Raw genomic sequence first — 18,395 nt, 5'->3', positions numbered from 1 at the left:
CAATGATAATACTAAATATCGTTAATGAGTTAGTGCATTGAAATTAATAACGAAATACTTACGATAGCGTGGTTTAGCGGTGAACGTCTTGCTGGTATCGCTAGGCTCTGACTGTCCGGCTTTGTTCACAGCTATCACGCGGAACAGATAATCGTTACCCTCGATGAGCCCGTGAACGAGACCCTTCGTGGTCGGTACTTCGATTTCCAAAGCCTTTTCCCACATTGTACTGTATTTGTCTTTCTTTTCGATGATGTAGCCGGTAATGGGTGATCCACCATCGCTGACCGGTTCTTTCCAAGTAAGTTCAACCTGATTGGCGGTCCAATCGACTGGTTCCGGCGCACCAGGAGGACTTGGTACAGCTGAAAAAAAGTTGTCACTGTTAAATTTCTTGCGGGGCTTCTAAGCTCATTCGTTCGTTCGACTGTATCGTTGCACAGCGGAATGTTTAATTTATAGGCAATTAGAATTCAATAATTTCACTTACTGAATGGATCTTTCGCTACAATCGAGCTGAATGTTTCCAGTGGTTCCGATTCTCCTTCTTTGTTAAGCGCCTTCACTCTGAACTTGTATTCGTGTCCAGGTGTCAGTCCTTCCACCTTCATTTCCGGTCCTGTCGTCTTACCGACTGGTAACCAAACACCAGTGTCTGGATCGAATTTCTCCACGAGGTATCCCTCGATGGGTTCTCCACCGTCGTCCTTTGGTTTTTTCCACTTGAGCGTGCATCCTTCTGCGTGAATATCGGACACTTCCAGTGGTCCTTCTGGTTTGGCAGGTTTAGCTGCGAAAGAACCATAGGCGTAAGTAAGACGCGCGAATTTATACAAATTTAGATAAATATTTATACGAGACGATATTTATCGGAATAACGCTCGACTCTAATTCGAAACAACGAAATGAATGAATACGTACAGACAACGGTGACTTCGACTTCCGCAGTGTCGGATCCATACTGATTGACAGCTGTGATCTTATAAATGCCGCTGTCTTTTCGTTCGGGTTTGTCATTAAAGAACTTGGTATTGTATGGAACGTTCTGTATCCTGCGGAACGTTGTTTGTTGAATGCTCTTGTTGTTGAGAACCCATGTAACATCTGGCGGTGGTTCACCGATAATTTTCACGTCGAAGTGGAATCCTTCGTTCTCGCGTACTGTGATGTCGCGTAAGTTCTTCCTGTCGATCTTAGGTGCAACTGTTGGAAAACAATCGATCAATCGATACTTCAGTCGAGACGATCGATAATTCAGTTTCTTAGGAGTCAAACTGATCCCGACTGTACCGTCTGTTTTTAACCGAGTATGTGATTAGCGTTCAAGTTTTTATACGGAACTGATCAGTGTGGCTTCTACGCGACTCGATCGATTGCATAAAAATTGGAAAAATTCTTACGTCGTCGACTCTTGGCTGTAATCGGTTTGCTGGTTTCGGATGGTTCACCGGGACCAGCGATGTTAACAGCTTTCACGCGGAACTCGTACTCGACACCCTCGTCGAGATTATCGACGCGTCCTTTGCAATCAGGTCCGGTTTCACAAGCCTTTATCCATCGTGGACTGTCTTTCTCGCGCTTCTCAATTATGTATCCAGTGATTGGAGATCCACCATCGGTTAAGGGTGGAGTCCATCTTAGGTCTATGTGATCCTTGTCCCAATCGGTTGCCTCTGGTCGACCAGGCGGTCCAGGTTCGTCTATAAAACGAATGTGGTGATTCGTCTTCGGTCTTTCTTTTTTTTTTAATTTTTTAATTTTTTTTTTTTTAATTTTAATTTCGAGAATACAACGATGTGCTTTGAAACACTTCGGATTGTTTCGAAACTAAAATTTAAGCCATCATTATCGAACGTCGGTAAAGAAAATCGACGTTAAAATAAAAAATACAACGAATTATAACAAATATACGATTAATATCATAAATCAATAAATGTTTGAAATACTAACCGAATGGATTCTTGGCTACGATTCCGTGTTCAGTTTCCAAAGGTTCCGATTCGCCTTCAGCATTCACAGCGCTAACTCGGAACTTGTATTCCTGACCAGGTACCAAATTTTCCACTACCATAGTAGGTTCCTTCGTGCGTCCCACTGGAATCCACCTTCCTGTTTCCGTGTCCATTTTCTCGACCACGTAATGATCCAGCGGTGTACCACCATCATCCAGGGGTGGACTCCATTTCAGTGTGCATCCTTCTTTGTGCACGTCGGATACTTTAAGCGGACCTTCTGGTTTGCTAGGTTTGTCCAACACCAAAATCTCGATCGACGCTTCATCTTTTCCAGAGCTGTTCTCTGCTTTCAGCGTCAACGTACCAGTATGAGCTCTGCTAGCGGACGATACCAAGAACTTGGTTCTGTAATCTTCCAATTCGATGGTCACCGCGCCAGCAGACTCCTGTTTGGCTTTGTTCAAGAACCATGTTTTCGTTGGCGGTGGTTCACCGGTAACTTTCACGTCTAATCGAATGTGAGTGCCAGCCTTGATCGTTAGATCTTTCAAGTTGGTACGATCGATCTTCGGCGCTGCGTAACGATCCTTGGCTACTAGACTGTCGCTTGGTTCACTGGGTTTGCTCTGACCACCTTTGTTCACCGCTTTCACACGGAACTGATACTTCTGTCCTTCAACGAGATCCTCGACTCTGCCTTCTGTTTTGTTTCCAGGAACTTCGGCCGCCTTCTGCCATTTGCCGTATTGATCTTTCTTTTCGATGATGTACTTCTCGATCGGCGCACCGCCATCCTTCTTTGGCGCTTTCCACTTTAGGTCTACGTGGTGCTTCGACCAATCCTTTAGATCCGGCTTGCCTGGAGCGTCTGGCTCGGCTACGATAACACAGCAATATTATGAAAATCGTACCGAATGGCCAGGAATTTGAAAGAGAAGGTATTGTATATCATGGTGGTACGAATTTAAACAGAAAAGCTTAAGAATCTCCGGTATACCGAAGTTGAAATAACATCTACTTACTGTAGGGGTTCTTGGCAGTGGTTGGAATTGCCGTCTCCAATGGTTCTGATTCACCTTCGGAATTGACAGCCTTCACGCGGAACATGTAGTCCTTGCCTTCGTTGAGGCCGCTGATCTCTGCTTCTGGAGTCTTACTCGTGCCACAAGGTACCCATCTTCCGGTATCAACGTCCATCCTTTCAATGACATAATGATCGACTGGCTCGCCTCCGTCGTCGTCGGGTTTGTCCCATTTCAATTTGCATCCCTCTGCGGTCACGTCTGACACCTCGAGCGGTCCCTTTGGTTTGCCAGGTTTGCTCAATACCTGGAAGGAAAAATAATTTATCGTTTGTTCTTTTCTTTTTACAAGTTCTCTCTCTCTCTCTCTCTCTCTCTCTCTCTCTCTCTATCTATCTATCTATGTACGCTACTCAAAACTATCAGAGTAATATCTTAACGTACCTGGAGCTCGACATCGACTTGATCGGTACCGCTGTCGTTCTTGGCAATAACAGTGTAAGTTCCAGCATCCGATCTTTGTAATTTGCTTATAATGAAGGTGGTGTGATAGTCTTCATTTTCGATCTTAAGACGGTCCATGCTCTTAAGCACAGCGTCCTTGAGCTTCCAAGTAATGACTGGTGGTGGTTCACCTTGTATATCTGCTTCGATTCGTAACATTTGTCCCGTTCGCATGATCTTCTTCTGTAGGTTTTTGCGATCGATACGTGGTGCCACTTTACGCGATGAAAAAGAAAAAGAATTTATCAGTATCAGACAATACATGGGAAATTTGATAGGAAAGAAGAGGCGTGTAATTCTTAAACAGGTTCCACGAGAACACAAGCTTCTACGAACTTCCTTGAATGAGTTTAGCTGTGAAACAGTATACTATGACCTATACACTTACAGAATCGCGGTTTAGCCACAACGCTCTTCGAGGTATCGCTGGGTTCACCGGGTCCGGCTCTATTGACAGCGACTACTCTGAACTCGTATTCGTGACCTTCCTCGATGCCATCGGTGACCTTGGCAGTAGTGCGATCTCCAAGAACATTAGCAACGTCTATCCATTGCCTTCCTTCTTTGTCTCTCATCTGCACAATATATTTCTCAATTGGAGCACCGCCATCGTCTTTCGGTGCTGTCCATTCAAGATCAACGAAGTCCTTGTCCCAGTTTCTGATTTCTGGACGACCAGGTTTGCCTGGCTCGTCGAACGGATTTTTGGCTATGATAGACTTGTCCGCTTCCAAGTCGTCGGATTCACCTTCGCGATTTACCGCTTTCACACGGAATTTGTACGGCTTGCCTTCCTGGAGTCCGGTTACCGTAACTTCCGGTTCCACGGATTTCGCACAAGGAATCCATTGTCCCGTAAGAGGATCCAACTTCTCGATCTCATAGTATTCGACTGGCACACCGCCGTCGTCGTCGGGTTTCTCCCATTTCAATTTGCAACCGTGTTTATTCACGTCGGAGATTTCGAGAGGACCCTGTAACGCAAAATGGTAATTCTTCACTGGCCAGAAGTCTTACAATTTTTAAAAAATATAATTTATTTGTAGCTTTTCCAAAGAGTCTGATTCTTTAAGTTTAAAATTATGCTTTACCATCGAATTCGTGTAGGGTTACAGCTAACTCTAAATAAGGGATTTTTTTCATTGAATGAATTGGAATATTACTTTCTACGATATCGAATTATTGTGATTTCATTAATGCCTGATAGGTATTCGTAGTTCTAATAATTTCTACGAAATTGTATTCCAAATTGTTACTTCATACCCTGCTATGCAAACAGGGGATGGAAATGTAGAAATGATTTCAATAAAATACGTACTTTTGGTTTGCTTGGTTTACCGATGACGATTATTTCGACATCGGCACTGTCCTCGCCTACTTCGTTCTTTGCTGTAATTACGTATTTTCCGGTATGAGCCCTCTTAGTCTTCAGGATGAAGAATTTGCTATTGTAGTCAATGTTGTCGATACGGATCGTATCGTCCGACTTAAGTTCCTTCTCTTTAAAGTACCAAGTTACATTTGGTGGTGGCTCACCGATGATATTCACGTCCAAGGTTACGGTGAGACCAACTTTTACAGTTATCGGTTGCAAATTGGTACGATCGATGAATGGTTTCACTGTAACAGGATGAAACGAAATTTTAGTTATTGCTCGATTAGCTCATCGACTAGCTATTCCTATTTTTTATTATGTTAATTATTATATGTATAATTCCATAGATCTTAAGCGATCTTCAGCATTTTTGATATCAGCAAAAATAAAGCGTAATAGTGACCATTGTATTTTTCTCAGATAAGTTTAGATTCAAGTGGAATTTTACTATAATCGTAGAATATTTAATTGGAATAATATTAAGATACTCACGCCAACGAGCCTTGGCAGTGTGAGGATTGGTAGCCTCGCTAGGTTCGCCAGGACCGGCCTTATTTACTGCTCGAACTCTGAACTGATATTGATTTCCTTCTTCTAGTCGGGTCACTGTTCCCGTGCAAACTGGTCCATCGACCTCTGCAGCCTTTACAAAGGCGGTACCAAACTTATCTTTCATTTCGATTATGTATCCTGTGATAGGCGCACCGCCGTCTCGAATTGGCGGCTCCCACTTCAGTTTCACCATGTTCTCGGCCCAATCGATGATCTCTGGTAGACCAGGCGGAGCAGGTGGATCTGAAGGTTCAAGTTTAAACGTTGTTACGACGCATCTTTTAGAAAGTTAATTACCTAATTTTAACAATTAAAAATACGATGGAAACCCGGAGAAGAAACAAACACGTTGTCTAATCACCGTGAGAAATTAAAATCTAAAATTTTCCAAGTAATTCTTCGTACCATAAGGATTTTTAGCGACGATGGGAACATCTGTCTGCAAAGGTTCGGATTCTCCTTCCTCGTTTACAGCCTTGACGCGGAATTCGTATCTCTTTCCAGGTTCCAAACCGGTAAGAGTGATCTCTGTTTTTTCAGGATCAACCATCCCAGCGGATACCCATCGACCTGTAGTTATATCCATTTTCTCCACCAAGTAATTAGACAGTGGCAAACCACCGTCGTCTCTCGGTTTGTTCCACTTTAATTTGCATCCCTCCTTGTGAATATCTGTCACTTCCAACGGACCTTCTGGTTTTCCAGGCTTATCGAGAATTATAATTTCAACGTCAGCCTCGTCCTGTCCGGAATCGTTCACAGCTTTGATGGTGTATTTGCCACTGAGCTTGCGACTAGTGTTGGTCAACTGAATCTTTGTCAGATAATCTTCGTTATCGATTTTCACGTTGGCTCCGGTTTGCAGCTCTGCACCACCGAAGCTCCAGCTGACGGTTGGTGGTGGTTCACCTTCGATGTCGACTTCCAGTTTCACCGTTTGACCGGCTCTCACTTTGATCGTTTGCAATTTGTCACGGTTGATGTGTGGTTTCACTGAAAATTGAAAATTAAATAGTAACATCTGCGAATCTATTGCAATGAGCAGATTGCAAATGCAAATATTCCAAATATATCAGCAATATGTTGAATTTAAGTTTAATATATGCAGATATATAAATGCGATTTGAGATGAACGTTACAATGAACAGTTTTTATCGATAATAATTGTTATACATTTGCAGAATCATTCGCAATCTAATTAAGAAATTAGATTTATCGACCAAGACATTGCCGAAAGATACTCACAGAATCGCGCCTTTGCAACATGTGGCTTGGTTGAGTCGCTTGGTTCGGATGGTCCAGCTTTGTTAACGGCACGCACACGGAATTGATAAACAGAGCCCTTTTTAAGGCCTGTGACGCGCCCCTTTGGTTGCGGCGATTGAGTTACGGTAGCTTCTACCCAATTTGTCGATGGTTTCTCTTTCATTTCTATTATGTAACCCGTAATAGGTGCACCTCCCGTATCTTTTGGCGGTTCCCATTTCAGATCGACACGATCCACGTCCCAATCTTCCAACTCTGGTACACCAGGCTTACTAGATACGTCTAAAAATTGTTCAGATGATCAATTTTTTTCTCATTCGATTAAAAATACCCTATGAATGTCTACTATGTCAAAATGTTGATGATACTTTGGTTGGTTTGTGTTAACAATGCAGGCATTTTATTAGAATATAAGAATTTATTAATGATAAATTAATGATTAAAGATGAACAATCTACAGCATTGTGTGAAATGCGAAGCATAAAGTATCGTCTTACCATAAGGATTCTTTGCAAGGGTCGTGCTATCAGTGACCAGTGGTTCGGATTCGCCTTCTTCGTTAACCGCTTTCACGCGGAATTCATATTCGTGACCTTCTTGGAGGCCTTTAACGTCCATTTCGGTATCCGAAGTGCGTCCAACCGGGATCCATCTTCCAGTGGATTTGTCGAGTTTCTCCACTACATACCCAGTAATAGGTTTACCACCGTCGTCTTCTGGTTTTCCCCATTTCAATTTGCAACCGCTCTTCGTGACATCGGATACTTTAAGGGGACCCTCCGGTTTTCCAGGAGACGCTATTAACATTTATAGTCATGTATATTAGGTATTATCAAATATTGTCATATAAATAGATACTATCATTCCTTAAAGAGAAAGATTATCGCGTTGTAAGTAATATACTAGAGTTTCTGAATAGTGTATTACTGAATTCTGGTAGCTGGTATTACTTATTTTCTAGCGATTTAGATTATTTTCTACTGATTAATAATTTAAGTTACTTAGCACCGGTGAGCACTGGTGAATTACTGAAACTAGTAGCGTGCCCAAATCATTACTGATAAAATACAGTCACTAGTTTTGGATACTTCTTCGGTATATCTTTTGCCAGTTAACAATAATGTTCTTCTATAAGGAATGTTCCATAAAATTGCATCGTTAAGGATTGGACATCAAAGTTAAACTTACAAAGTATGGTAATTTCGACCTCGGCTTCGTCTTCACCGTGTGCGTTGACAGCCTTGATCTTCCACACTCCAGTATTTTTACGCACGCTATCGGTAATACTAAGTTTTGTGTTGTAATCGACATTGACGATTTCGATATTTTCGCCAGTTTTAACTTCTTGGTTCTTGTGATACCAGGTGATTTCTGGAGGTGGTTCACCGCGAACGTCCACGTCGTATTTGATTGGTTTGCCAGCTCGTACGGTGATAGGCTTCAAGTTTGTACGATCGATTCTGGGTTTCACTATTACAAAAGAAGACGCAGGTTCGATGTAAGATTTGCAAGAACTAGATATTGTAAAGTATAGTATCGAACAAGAATGGAATAGTTACGAGATTTGTGTTTGCATATCTGCATCTTCGAGGCGTCCGATGGCGGAGATGGTCCGGCTTTGTTTACAGCAATAATCCTGAATTGATATTCTCCTCGCTCCTTCAGATCGCCTACCTTGGCCTCCAGTTGACTTCCAGGTACCTCCATCGCTTTTTCCCAGTCCGGTTTATAACGATCTTTCTTCTCGATGATGTACTTCTCGATCGGTGCACCACCATCGAAATCCGGAGCAGTCCATTTCAAACTTATGGACTCATTGTCGTAGTCGGTTATCTCAGGTGTTCCAGGTTTATGTGGTTCGTCTAGAAATTATCAGTAGAAATTGGTGTGAAAGATTTGGCGATCCATTATACGTTCTGATCATTCTACTGTTCTTTTACTGTCAGGTCTCAAAGATATAGCAAAGAAAATATGAATATCACTGTGTTTTTCATTTTCATCGTTTTCATCATGTTTCGCCAAAGAATTTATATTAAAATTTTTATTTTCGTTTCTCCTATGTTTCTTCTCTTTCAGAATATAAGAATTTCAAAAATATAATCAAGACATATCGATATAGTACTTGTACTCTGCGTTTCGCTTTGAATCGCAGCTTTCATACCTACCATATGGATTTCTAGCGATGATCGGACGTTCGCTCTCAAGTGGTTCGGAATCACCTTCGTCGTTGACAGCTGTAACGCGGAATTTGTACTCGCCTCCTGGATTTAATCCAGTCACCTCGAATTCCGTATTCGGTGCATTGCCTGGAACTTTTCCCACTCTGACCCATTTGCCAGTTTTCGTGTCCAATTTTTCGATCTCGTATTCTTTGATCGGGACACCGCCGTCGTCTTCTGGTTTTTCCCATTTCACCTTGGCCGAGGTTGCTGTAATGTCCGTCACTTCTAACGGACCCTTCGGTGCTTCTGGCTTGCCTGCGTAACAAAAGCAACTCTATTAACTCTCCTGTGAACACTCGGCTACACATTTGTAACGGCACTCGACACCAACTAGTGTCGGACGACGGCAGCGCAGTTTCTACCGAACTGCACTGTTTCTGCGACCAGGTTTTCAGGACAGAGATAGGAAGAAAAAACAATATCGTATATAAACGCCGCTCTACAGCGACTTCGGACAATAAATGTTACAAAAAAAAAAAAAAAGAACAAAACGACAGCAGCGCTGTGGTTAGCGCCTTAGGGTACGGACGTTCGGGACCCGGGTTCAAATCCCGGCAACCGTAGTCCGATTTGTCATCCACAAATATTACACCTCAAATTTACAAATTTTCTTCACGAACTCCTATGTTCTTACGAAAGTAATCAAGGGCTGAATAAGATAATTAAATAAGAAGTTCTGTCGACTTTTCTAATAGACTATAACTGATTTTAAGAACGATCGGAACTTACCGAGAACTGTAAGTTCGACAGTCTCTTCGTCCGTTCCGTTAGCGTTCTCCACTTTGAGAGTGTATTTTCCGGTGTCTTTGCGCATCGCGTTCACGATCGTAAAGTCTGTGTGATAATCGACGTTATCGATTTTGATGCGTTCCGTGTTGGTTAGAGGGATGTTATCCCTCCAAATCCATTTAATTTCTGGTGGTGGCTCTCCGATGATGTCCACAGACCATTTGTGCGTACGTCCCGCCTTGATGATTACGGATTTGAAGTTGGTTCTGTCGATTCTTGGTTTAACTAAAATTTAATAATATAATTAACGTAAATTGTCCGAAGCGTTCGAATACTTATGAACAGCGTTTGTACGTTGAAAGCGAACTTACGGTTCTTGTGTTTGCAGAGGTGGTTGTCGGTAGGTTCGCTGGGTTCACTCGCGCCTGCTTTATTATGAGCACGAACTCGGAATTGGTAAATCATTTTTTCTTTCAAGCCTTCGACCTTCACTTCCGGAGTGGCGTCAGCGGTTTTCGTTACCTCGACCCAATCCACCGCAAATTTGTCTTTCATCTCAACGGTGTAGTGAGTGATTGGCCTGCCACCGTCGCTCTCAGGCTTCTGCCATTTCAAGGATACGCTAACGTTGTCGTAATCGAAGATTTCTGGTTTACCAGGTTTGCTGGGCTCATCTAACGGAAACCAAGGGTTTTAAAGTTAAAGAATTGCAAACATTAGAGATTTGAGGCTGTAATATCATAACGTAAATAAGCTTCCAGCTGTAAACCACGTCCTTATAAAAAGAAAAACGGGCATTGATCCACATGTTGATCATTTATGGAAAGCTTGAAGGTGATAAAACGCGTAAAATGCGCTTAACGTGCAGAAATATACGGAGATCACAGGAGAAAAAGACGACAAGTACGTTTTTTAACACATTTTCCATAAAACTGTGATTTACACTCGAGAAAGCTTTGATTATAAAAACTGCGAACATCGTTGACTTCTCGTAAGCTATTAACGATTCTATTTACCATATGGATTCTTGGCAAGAATAGCTTCGTCGACTTCCAGTGGCTCGGATTCACCTTCCTTGTTCACAGCTTTCACGCGGAATTTGTATTTCTTCTTCGGAGTCAAGCCACCGAAGGTGAAGGAGTAATCGTTTGGTCCGACTTCTCCGGCAGGGATCCATCGTCCAGTGTCCATATCCATCTTTTCCAAAACGTAACCGGTAATATCGGTACCGCCATTGTCTTCCGGCTTTTGCCACTTCACCGTTACGTGATCGGATCGGACTTCTTCCACTTTCAGCGGACCAGTTGGTTTCGACGGCTTGTCTGCAGAAAGAGAAACAAACGATTCGCAAAAGGTTCTCACGATATCGAGCGGTTCGTCGACGAACACATAGGATGGAATAATTTACTATTTTACTTTGTAACTTCCTTAGAAGCATTTCCCAAAGAATCTGAACAATTTGTGCGATTGCGAAAAGGATGACCGAAAGTTCCGAGCCATTGAATTTATATTCTGGTTCAGTAAGCAATACAACCATAAATCGAAAGACATGACAGAGTAAAAAGGAAAGAGACAAAAACTTACCGAGTACAACAACGTCACCGATGCTCTCGCAGGTTCCAGAGCTGTTGGTCAGAACCAGCTTGTATTTGCCTGAATCTGGTCTAGTCGTTTTTCTAACAGTAAGCACCGTGTTCCTTTCATATTTATCGATCGTGATTCTTTCCGCTGCATCTTGAACAATTTCTTTCTGTCCGAGGAACCAATGGACTTCCGGCTCGGGTTCACCGGCATACTTAATATCGTATTTGATAACTTGTCCTTTCTTTATGATGAGATTGGTCAAACCATCGCCAACGATGTACGGCTTGACGAATCGAGATTTGGCGATAATTGGTTTCGTAGCGTCTGAAGGTGCACCAGGTCCGGCCTTGTTCACGGCTCTGATTCTGAATTCGTATTGGGTGCCTTCTTTCAGACCGTCGATGGTAGCTGCTGTTACGTCTCCTTCGATTTCTTTGCCCTTCACCCATTCTTTACCGAACTTCTCTTTGTACTCGATTATGTAGCCCGTGATCGGTGCTCCACCATCGCTTTCTGGTTTCGTCCACTTCAAGTCGGCGTGATCTTTGTCCCAGTCCACCACCTCCACGTCCGTCGGTTTACCTGGCTCGTCTGTTAACCAGAATTACTTTTCTCATAATTTTGTTAGGACCATATTTTTTGCTTATTTATACTTGAAAAATTTTGATTGGAAAACATAGCAATTTCAAGGAATTTTAGTTTAGAAAATGTTTAAAAATCCTAACTCAACGCGTTCACCACGGCGCCGATTTCGAGTAATCGTGCGTTCGCAATACGAACGTATAATTAATTTTATACCAAACATAATTTTATTCCGTGATCAAATCTACGTCGAGCCTATTAACCCGTAACTGGTTTGATGATCGTTTCGCCACGTAGACAGCAATATTCAGGAATTTACAAAAGGTGATATCGTGGGTTACACGTACATCAAGTTATACATTTATCGACAGTACAACACTTTACGACGTATACTCTCAAAATTACCACAAAGACGATAATTCCTAGCGTTGCGTAGATTCCGCTTGTCCAGTTACGGATTTAAAGTGAACTGTTTCATACGTACCCCATGGATCTTTCGCGAGTACTGGTTTGGCGAACATCGCGGGTTCGCTGGAGCCAAGTTTGTTCACCGCTCTGATACGGAATTTGTATTCTTTTTTCGCTACAAGGTCTTTGACTTTGTAAACGCATTTCTCGCCAGGCTTAACTTCGCCGACACTGTCCCATTGTGCCTTCTTGCTGAGATCGAGACGTTCGATCACGTATTGAGTGATCGGTGATCCACCGTCGTCTTTCGATGGTTTGAAAGACACCACGCAAGAGTCTTGGAAGATCTCGGTAACGTCAACGTCCGTAGGCGGAGCTGGCACATCTAAACGAGGTTTGAACGATTAAGTTAGTTACAACGAATGGCACAGTTATTGTTCGTCGCTGGCAGAGAGGCGAGTGAAACGGTACACCAAAGTTGAGAGCGACGATCTGCAAAGTTTTCAGGGAGAAAATGGTAGAAGACACTGTGGGGAGTCGAAAAATTAGGTTTCCCTTTTTATACAGATTGGAGAATGAAGAAACGAGTAAGAATCAATCTTGTCTAAAATTAAAAATTTGTGTACCATATTCCATTGTTTTAGTGTACAGTGAAAAGTGTTTTAGTGGACGGTAAAATAACTTTACAAAAAACGAATAGAAGACGTCTAAACAATAATACTGGTGTCGGGATAGAAATGATCTATCAAAAGTCGGTTTACCTTGCATGTTAATATTCACATCACGGACTTCCTCTCCTTGGCTGTTACCAATCTTTACTTGATAAATACCAGATTGGTCATGAGAAGGTTTCTTGATCTTGAACGTGATCTTGTCTTCGCCTACAACTATTTCTACATCCTTCAACGGCAATGGTTTGCCGTCCTTCATCAGTTTAGCTTCTACCTGGCTCTGTTTCGTTCCTTCGACTATGGACGAGAATAATAGTTTTAGAAAACGTATCTACATGATAAAAATTAGTATTTCCTAATCATAGCAAATGAAGATCAAGTAGCGATAAATTATTCCCTCACGATCTCGGTTTCTAATTACTTACGAGTCTAATTACTTAAGAGTAGCTATTAAGAAGATCGTTAAATTGCTATAATTGCAGATTAAATCTCTATAATTTCTTGGAATGGAAGTATACGTATTTCGAAAGGATCAAATCAACTCGTAACAGGGAAAGAACGAAACTTACTCTTGTAAGGAACAACGAACACAAGTGGTTGGCTGCAAGGACCTTCGACCTTATCGGGGATTTCAACGATCGGTTTGCTCTCGCCCTTCTTTACCGTCAGCTTACAGCTGCTCGTTAACTGTCCGCTCTCGCATGTAATTTCACCATCATCGCTCATTTCTAGTCTATTGAAGACTAGTTGATGCTTGCCACCACCTAAGTTCTTGATCTCGATCCTCTCACTGGGTTCGATCTTTTGGCCATTAAACAAGAAGATGGCAGGTGCGGTCTGATCTTGAAGTTCCACATCCAGCACCAATTTTTCTCTTTCCACTGCCACCGTGTCCTTCAACTTCTTGTTGAATCGGTTCGCATCTGAGGAGTTTGGTTATTAAATTAATGTAACATCCGATAGATGGATAGATCTTATACGATCTTTTTGGCGCTAGATCAACCTACAGTTTATAACTATTTCGGCTTCAGTCTTGTCAGCGTTGCTCACGCACGAGTATTGACCGGCATCTGTGACTTTCACATCCTTGATGATGAGCTTCCTCTTTCTGCCCTCTTCCTTGATCTGTACCCTGTACGATATTAATAGTATCTGTATTAAAATTCTACGTTTATGAGAAGCAAAACGACGAAGACTATACGTATATTTAATTTATGTCAATTCCACGATTCGAACTTAATGTTGTTAATTAATTAAGGGATAAGCGTACTTGTACTTGCTCTTGGTAAAATTAATTTTAAATCGTAGCACGTTGTATCTTTTTTGCGAAAAGATCAGTCTACGTTCTATATATATATATATATTGTCAGTATAAATTTTTAATCAGTATTTATTGTCGGTATAATAATTAATACGCGGGATATTTGCTCTGCAGCTCAAAGGAATTCGGTTTTGAAAGGATCGAGAGGATCAAATCTGAAACGACGTCATTACCTCTTGTCAGGTACGATCTCCTGGTCACCTCTGAACCATTTCACTTCGCCACCAGCGTCATCCAACTCGCAGACGAGCGTTAACGTTTCCTTTTCTACGATCTGCTGCGACTTGAGCACCTTTACGAACTTATAAGGATACTCTGCACGGAAGAAGGGATATTTTAGAATTTATAAACATCATCGATCGCCAGAGTTTATAAAATATCTAGGATAACGTTTTCCTAGATTAAAACATACCAACTATAGTTAGAACCGTTTCAGTCTTGTCGGTTTGTTTGTTAATCTTACAAATGTACTCGCCGCTATCTTCAAGCGTAGCGCTCTTTATGGTTAATCGACAAACGCCATTCATGTCCTTCGACATACTGTACGTATCGCCCTCCTAGAGATATTAATTAATCGTTTTTTTTTTTTTTTTTTTACGTATTTTGTATTTTCAATTGTACAATGTACGAGAAATGAAATTGTAATTTTAAAAGCTTCACCTCCAACTTCGTTTTTCCTTTGTACCACGAAACTTGGGCGAGGTTGGAGCTAACTGTACATTCCATGTAAACTTCATGCTTAGTGTAACCACTTGTTTTCTTAGCCAGTGGTTTCGTGAATGTGTAAGTTGGGTCTGGTTCTGTGTAACAATAAATCAGTAGCTCGATATATTCTAGCCAAGATGATATATTGTGACTTATAGTCCAAGTATAATCGAATCTATGGTAAATAGAATGTTAATAAAAAAAAGGAGAAAAAAAGAACGAATAGAAAATATAGAAAGGACAAAGAGTAGAAAGGACAACGACTTAACAAATTTAAAAACAAATACAAATTTCAAAAAAAAAAAAAACCAAACTCTGTCCTCTTATTTGGTTTCGGAACAAGTATCGCTGCGTATACTACTAGTCCTTGTACACAGTTCGCGAATATCCATCGATACTAGGTACTAACCTTCAACGTTGAGGAAAGCTGTGCTGGAGATACCTGAAATTTCAATTTTATACTTTCCGGTATCCTCGACCTTGGGATTCATAATAATCAGTTGGTAACAATCTTCTTCGTTCTTGAACTTGTATTTCGACGAAGGGAACAGTTCCTAAATAAGGCAAGCAAATTTCTTTAAAAATTTCCGAATAAACCTTTCGATTAATATCTGTTTTATTATTTGCCGATTAATTATTTAGTAATAATTGGGTGCGAGAGGATCATAGCGATGTAAGCTGGTTCAGTACCATTTTTCATAAAACGCTATTATATCGTAAACGGTTAGAAGGAACTGATCGTATCCTTTCGAGTGGTGGAAACGTATACCACGGCAGAGAATAAAATTGCAACTTAATTCGTCAGCAAACTAAAACGACGACGTTCGTAAGAATCAGAGTACGCGTTGAAATTCAAATTCTTGAAATTTTGACCGAAACCGCTATGATGTTGGAACACCCAATCGATGAACAAATATAACAGACTTGTAGCTGTCGGAATAAATAGATAAAAAAAGAACGAGTGACTTACGTCCTTTCGGAAGAACCATTTTGGTTTGCAGTTCGGTTTCGAGAAGTTCGCCTCGAAGACCACCTTCTTGTCTTTGCCTTCCTTGGCATATTGGTCCACCAGTGGTTTGAGGAAACTTTCCTGTTTCTGTGAATACGAAAACTCTGTTAGCGAGGGATTCTTCGTTAAGAAATTTCCATCAGATCTAAGAACACCGCCAAGAACGACAACGTTGCTGGGCATACAAGGAAGATGAAGAATCAAAACGTATAAAAAAAAGAAGGCGCCACAAACCAACGGATGTCTCGCTAGGCGAGGTAAAAATATGTACAAAATTGCCCCAAAAATAGAGAAAAATTCTCGTCGACGAGGACGAAGCGTTCGAAAGCCGCTGTAGCTGGAAAATCGTAGAAAAAAATAACGGAACAGCACAAAAATAAAATGTCGGCCGTAAAAAGGTTCGATAGAAGATTGTTGTCGAAGATAATGAGAAATGACGATGGATGAACGTATATATAATACATATATATGAGAAAGAAGAATAAAGTTGTCGAAACAGACCGTATATAAATTTGATAGATTTGAGGAAGAAGGTGAGAATAGAAGAAACAGACGTAGGAGAAGAGAATGAGAGAGATATCGTAAAAGACAAAGAGAGAAAGACGAGTGGTCTAGTCGTTGAAGAAACGATAAATAAAGAGGAAAATAGTGAATCGCATTCTCATAAGAAAGAGCGAGAAAGAGCGAAAAATATAGAGATAGGGAGGAATAAAAGTGAAAGACATCGATATCACGCTGGTAGATCGTGAAACTGTGTTTCAAGTTTCAAGTTGTCGAGGAATACGATCCAACCTCCGTCTTGGTGAAATGGTGCAGGGTCGGCCAGTCGGGAATTAATTCGGCGAGAGAGGGTCTACGAGATCCACTACTCTATAAAACAACAAAAATCGTCTACGATCACAGTCTGATTTACTACACGGGTATCTTCTTCGTTGAGGCTGATGGCAGGCAAAATAAAGCGTAAGAAAATCGTGTTTTTAATAGAAATCGAGCTTAGTGGTTTGCTTGTGTGGGTAGTCTTCTCTTTCCAAATAATTTCAGAAAAATAACCAATGAAAATATTAGTCGTATTAATTTCACTAGTTTGGGACCTAGCAAGGACCAACGTTAGCGCAATTGTTTTAATCTACGTTATCGAATTCGGTGTTTTTCAACACCGAGGTTGTGAAACATATTTTCTGGTATTAATTCCATGTTTCCTCGTTGCCGCTTCTTTCACCCAGCTCTTATTACGATTTTACCAAGTTCTAAAGAAATCCAGCTATTTAGAGAACAACGAAAGATAAACTTTCTTCGTATCATGAAAATCTTAGTCTCGTTTTTAATTCGTACACGTTACGATCCATCCTTTATACCGAGATATAAATAAATTGTTTGACGTTTCTCGATAAATTTATCTCGATAAATTTACGTGGATTTCTTCGGAACTTGGTAAAATTGGAAGATCTTGGTGGCTGAAGCGACGACGACGAAGAAAGCAAATTTGACGCGTTACTCGATACCGATGCGTGGTCCTTGACTGGTCAACGGAAAATCGTTGAAGCCGAGCTCCTCTAGAAAAAAGAAGCGCAGGCCAAAGCAGGTGAACTCAATGGATCGCGAGAATTTCATCGTTGACACAGCAACCCTGAAGCAAAGAAACTGAAAAACGCGACGGAAAGTCTCGCGATCGTCTCGGTCGTGAAACGGGACAATTTACATGTTCCTAGCTTCCTTCGTAATTCTCGTAAAAGTAAACTTTTACGGGTGTCACGTAAAACTGCTTGTATTTGTTGAAGCTTTGCAGGGTGGAAGTGTAGGCGTTTAGTCTGTCCTTCGAAGCTTTTAACCCTTTGGGGACGTGGTATACGCAATGCCAAATTTTATCAACGCGTGTACAAAGGGTACCACGATTATAACTAAACTACGGATGTTTGCGCAAATTTCTATTTTTACAAACGCGACCGAAGAAATGGATCCTACGGACGTTCGTTTCACCCACCGAATATCACACAGAGCTACGACGATAATTTGTACAGAGGTAACTTGTCATAGAAAAAACTGTGCGTTCATGTTTAAGAAATTCTTGTTTCTTATTTACGTTCCGTGTAATTTTGCGTCTTTAAACTTCCTATAGGTGTATAAACATCCGCGGTCTAATTATAACGGACGCAGTCCAATTACAACGGTCGACCAATGGAAGAAACATGAACGGAAGAGATCGTTGGAAAAGGCATGGCGAGCCCAAGGGATTAAAGTAGAATCGAGCGCCAGGAATGAAGAAAACGTTGCTAAAATCGTTTTCGCGAACCTTCTCTTTGATCACTGTCGCTAGTATCGGCCAGTCGGCGATTAGCTCCTGCAAACTTGGCCTGCGCTGAATGTCGAAGACGTCCTGCATGCCCGGCACACACACACGTTCACGTTAATCCCACTCTTGTACGATCCCGGATATCAAGTAGCGGACCACCCTGACGGCCACTTTTATCAAGCTACTCTTTCAGTCCAATC

General features: G+C 41.4%; 1 protein-coding gene across 33 annotated transcripts in view; it reads right to left on the bottom strand.

The window, feature by feature from the left end:
- The window catches only part of Bent (projectin protein bent), an 80,621-nt gene that overhangs the window by 20,637 nt on the left and 41,589 nt on the right, over positions 1–18,395 (bottom strand). For all 33 annotated transcript variants that reach the window (XM_072007262.1, XM_072007264.1, XM_072007265.1 and 30 more), the window contains 29 exons: positions 15,867–15,992; positions 15,306–15,450; positions 14,852–14,991; positions 14,604–14,748; positions 14,365–14,506; positions 13,878–14,002; positions 13,440–13,793; positions 12,961–13,167; positions 12,276–12,584; positions 11,210–11,800; positions 10,642–10,947; positions 9,997–10,299; positions 9,626–9,910; positions 8,840–9,151; positions 8,234–8,536; positions 7,863–8,144; positions 7,172–7,471; positions 6,654–6,956; positions 5,814–6,401; positions 5,349–5,651; positions 4,800–5,101; positions 3,870–4,455; positions 3,422–3,696; positions 2,978–3,284; positions 1,951–2,832; positions 1,401–1,700; positions 922–1,203; positions 491–790; positions 63–365 (listed from right to left, as the gene is read on the bottom strand). In XM_072007262.1, coding sequence (XP_071863363.1) covers positions 63–365; positions 491–790; positions 922–1,203; positions 1,401–1,700; positions 1,951–2,832; positions 2,978–3,284; positions 3,422–3,696; positions 3,870–4,455; positions 4,800–5,101; positions 5,349–5,651; positions 5,814–6,401; positions 6,654–6,956; positions 7,172–7,471; positions 7,863–8,144; positions 8,234–8,536; positions 8,840–9,151; positions 9,626–9,910; positions 9,997–10,299; positions 10,642–10,947; positions 11,210–11,800; positions 12,276–12,584; positions 12,961–13,167; positions 13,440–13,793; positions 13,878–14,002; positions 14,365–14,506; positions 14,604–14,748; positions 14,852–14,991; positions 15,306–15,450; positions 15,867–15,992 — 9,106 coding nt within the window. The remainder of the gene's footprint in view (positions 1–62; positions 366–490; positions 791–921; positions 1,204–1,400; positions 1,701–1,950; positions 2,833–2,977; positions 3,285–3,421; positions 3,697–3,869; positions 4,456–4,799; positions 5,102–5,348; positions 5,652–5,813; positions 6,402–6,653; positions 6,957–7,171; positions 7,472–7,862; positions 8,145–8,233; positions 8,537–8,839; positions 9,152–9,625; positions 9,911–9,996; positions 10,300–10,641; positions 10,948–11,209; positions 11,801–12,275; positions 12,585–12,960; positions 13,168–13,439; positions 13,794–13,877; positions 14,003–14,364; positions 14,507–14,603; positions 14,749–14,851; positions 14,992–15,305; positions 15,451–15,866; positions 15,993–18,395) is intronic.

This window comes from Bombus fervidus, chromosome 7 (genome assembly GCF_041682495.2).
Source record: "Bombus fervidus isolate BK054 chromosome 7, iyBomFerv1, whole genome shotgun sequence".
NCBI classification, from domain to species: domain Eukaryota; kingdom Metazoa; phylum Arthropoda; class Insecta; order Hymenoptera; family Apidae; genus Bombus; species Bombus fervidus.
Note: the sequence above shows the minus strand (reverse complement) of the source record. Positions and strands in the feature narration are given on the sequence as shown.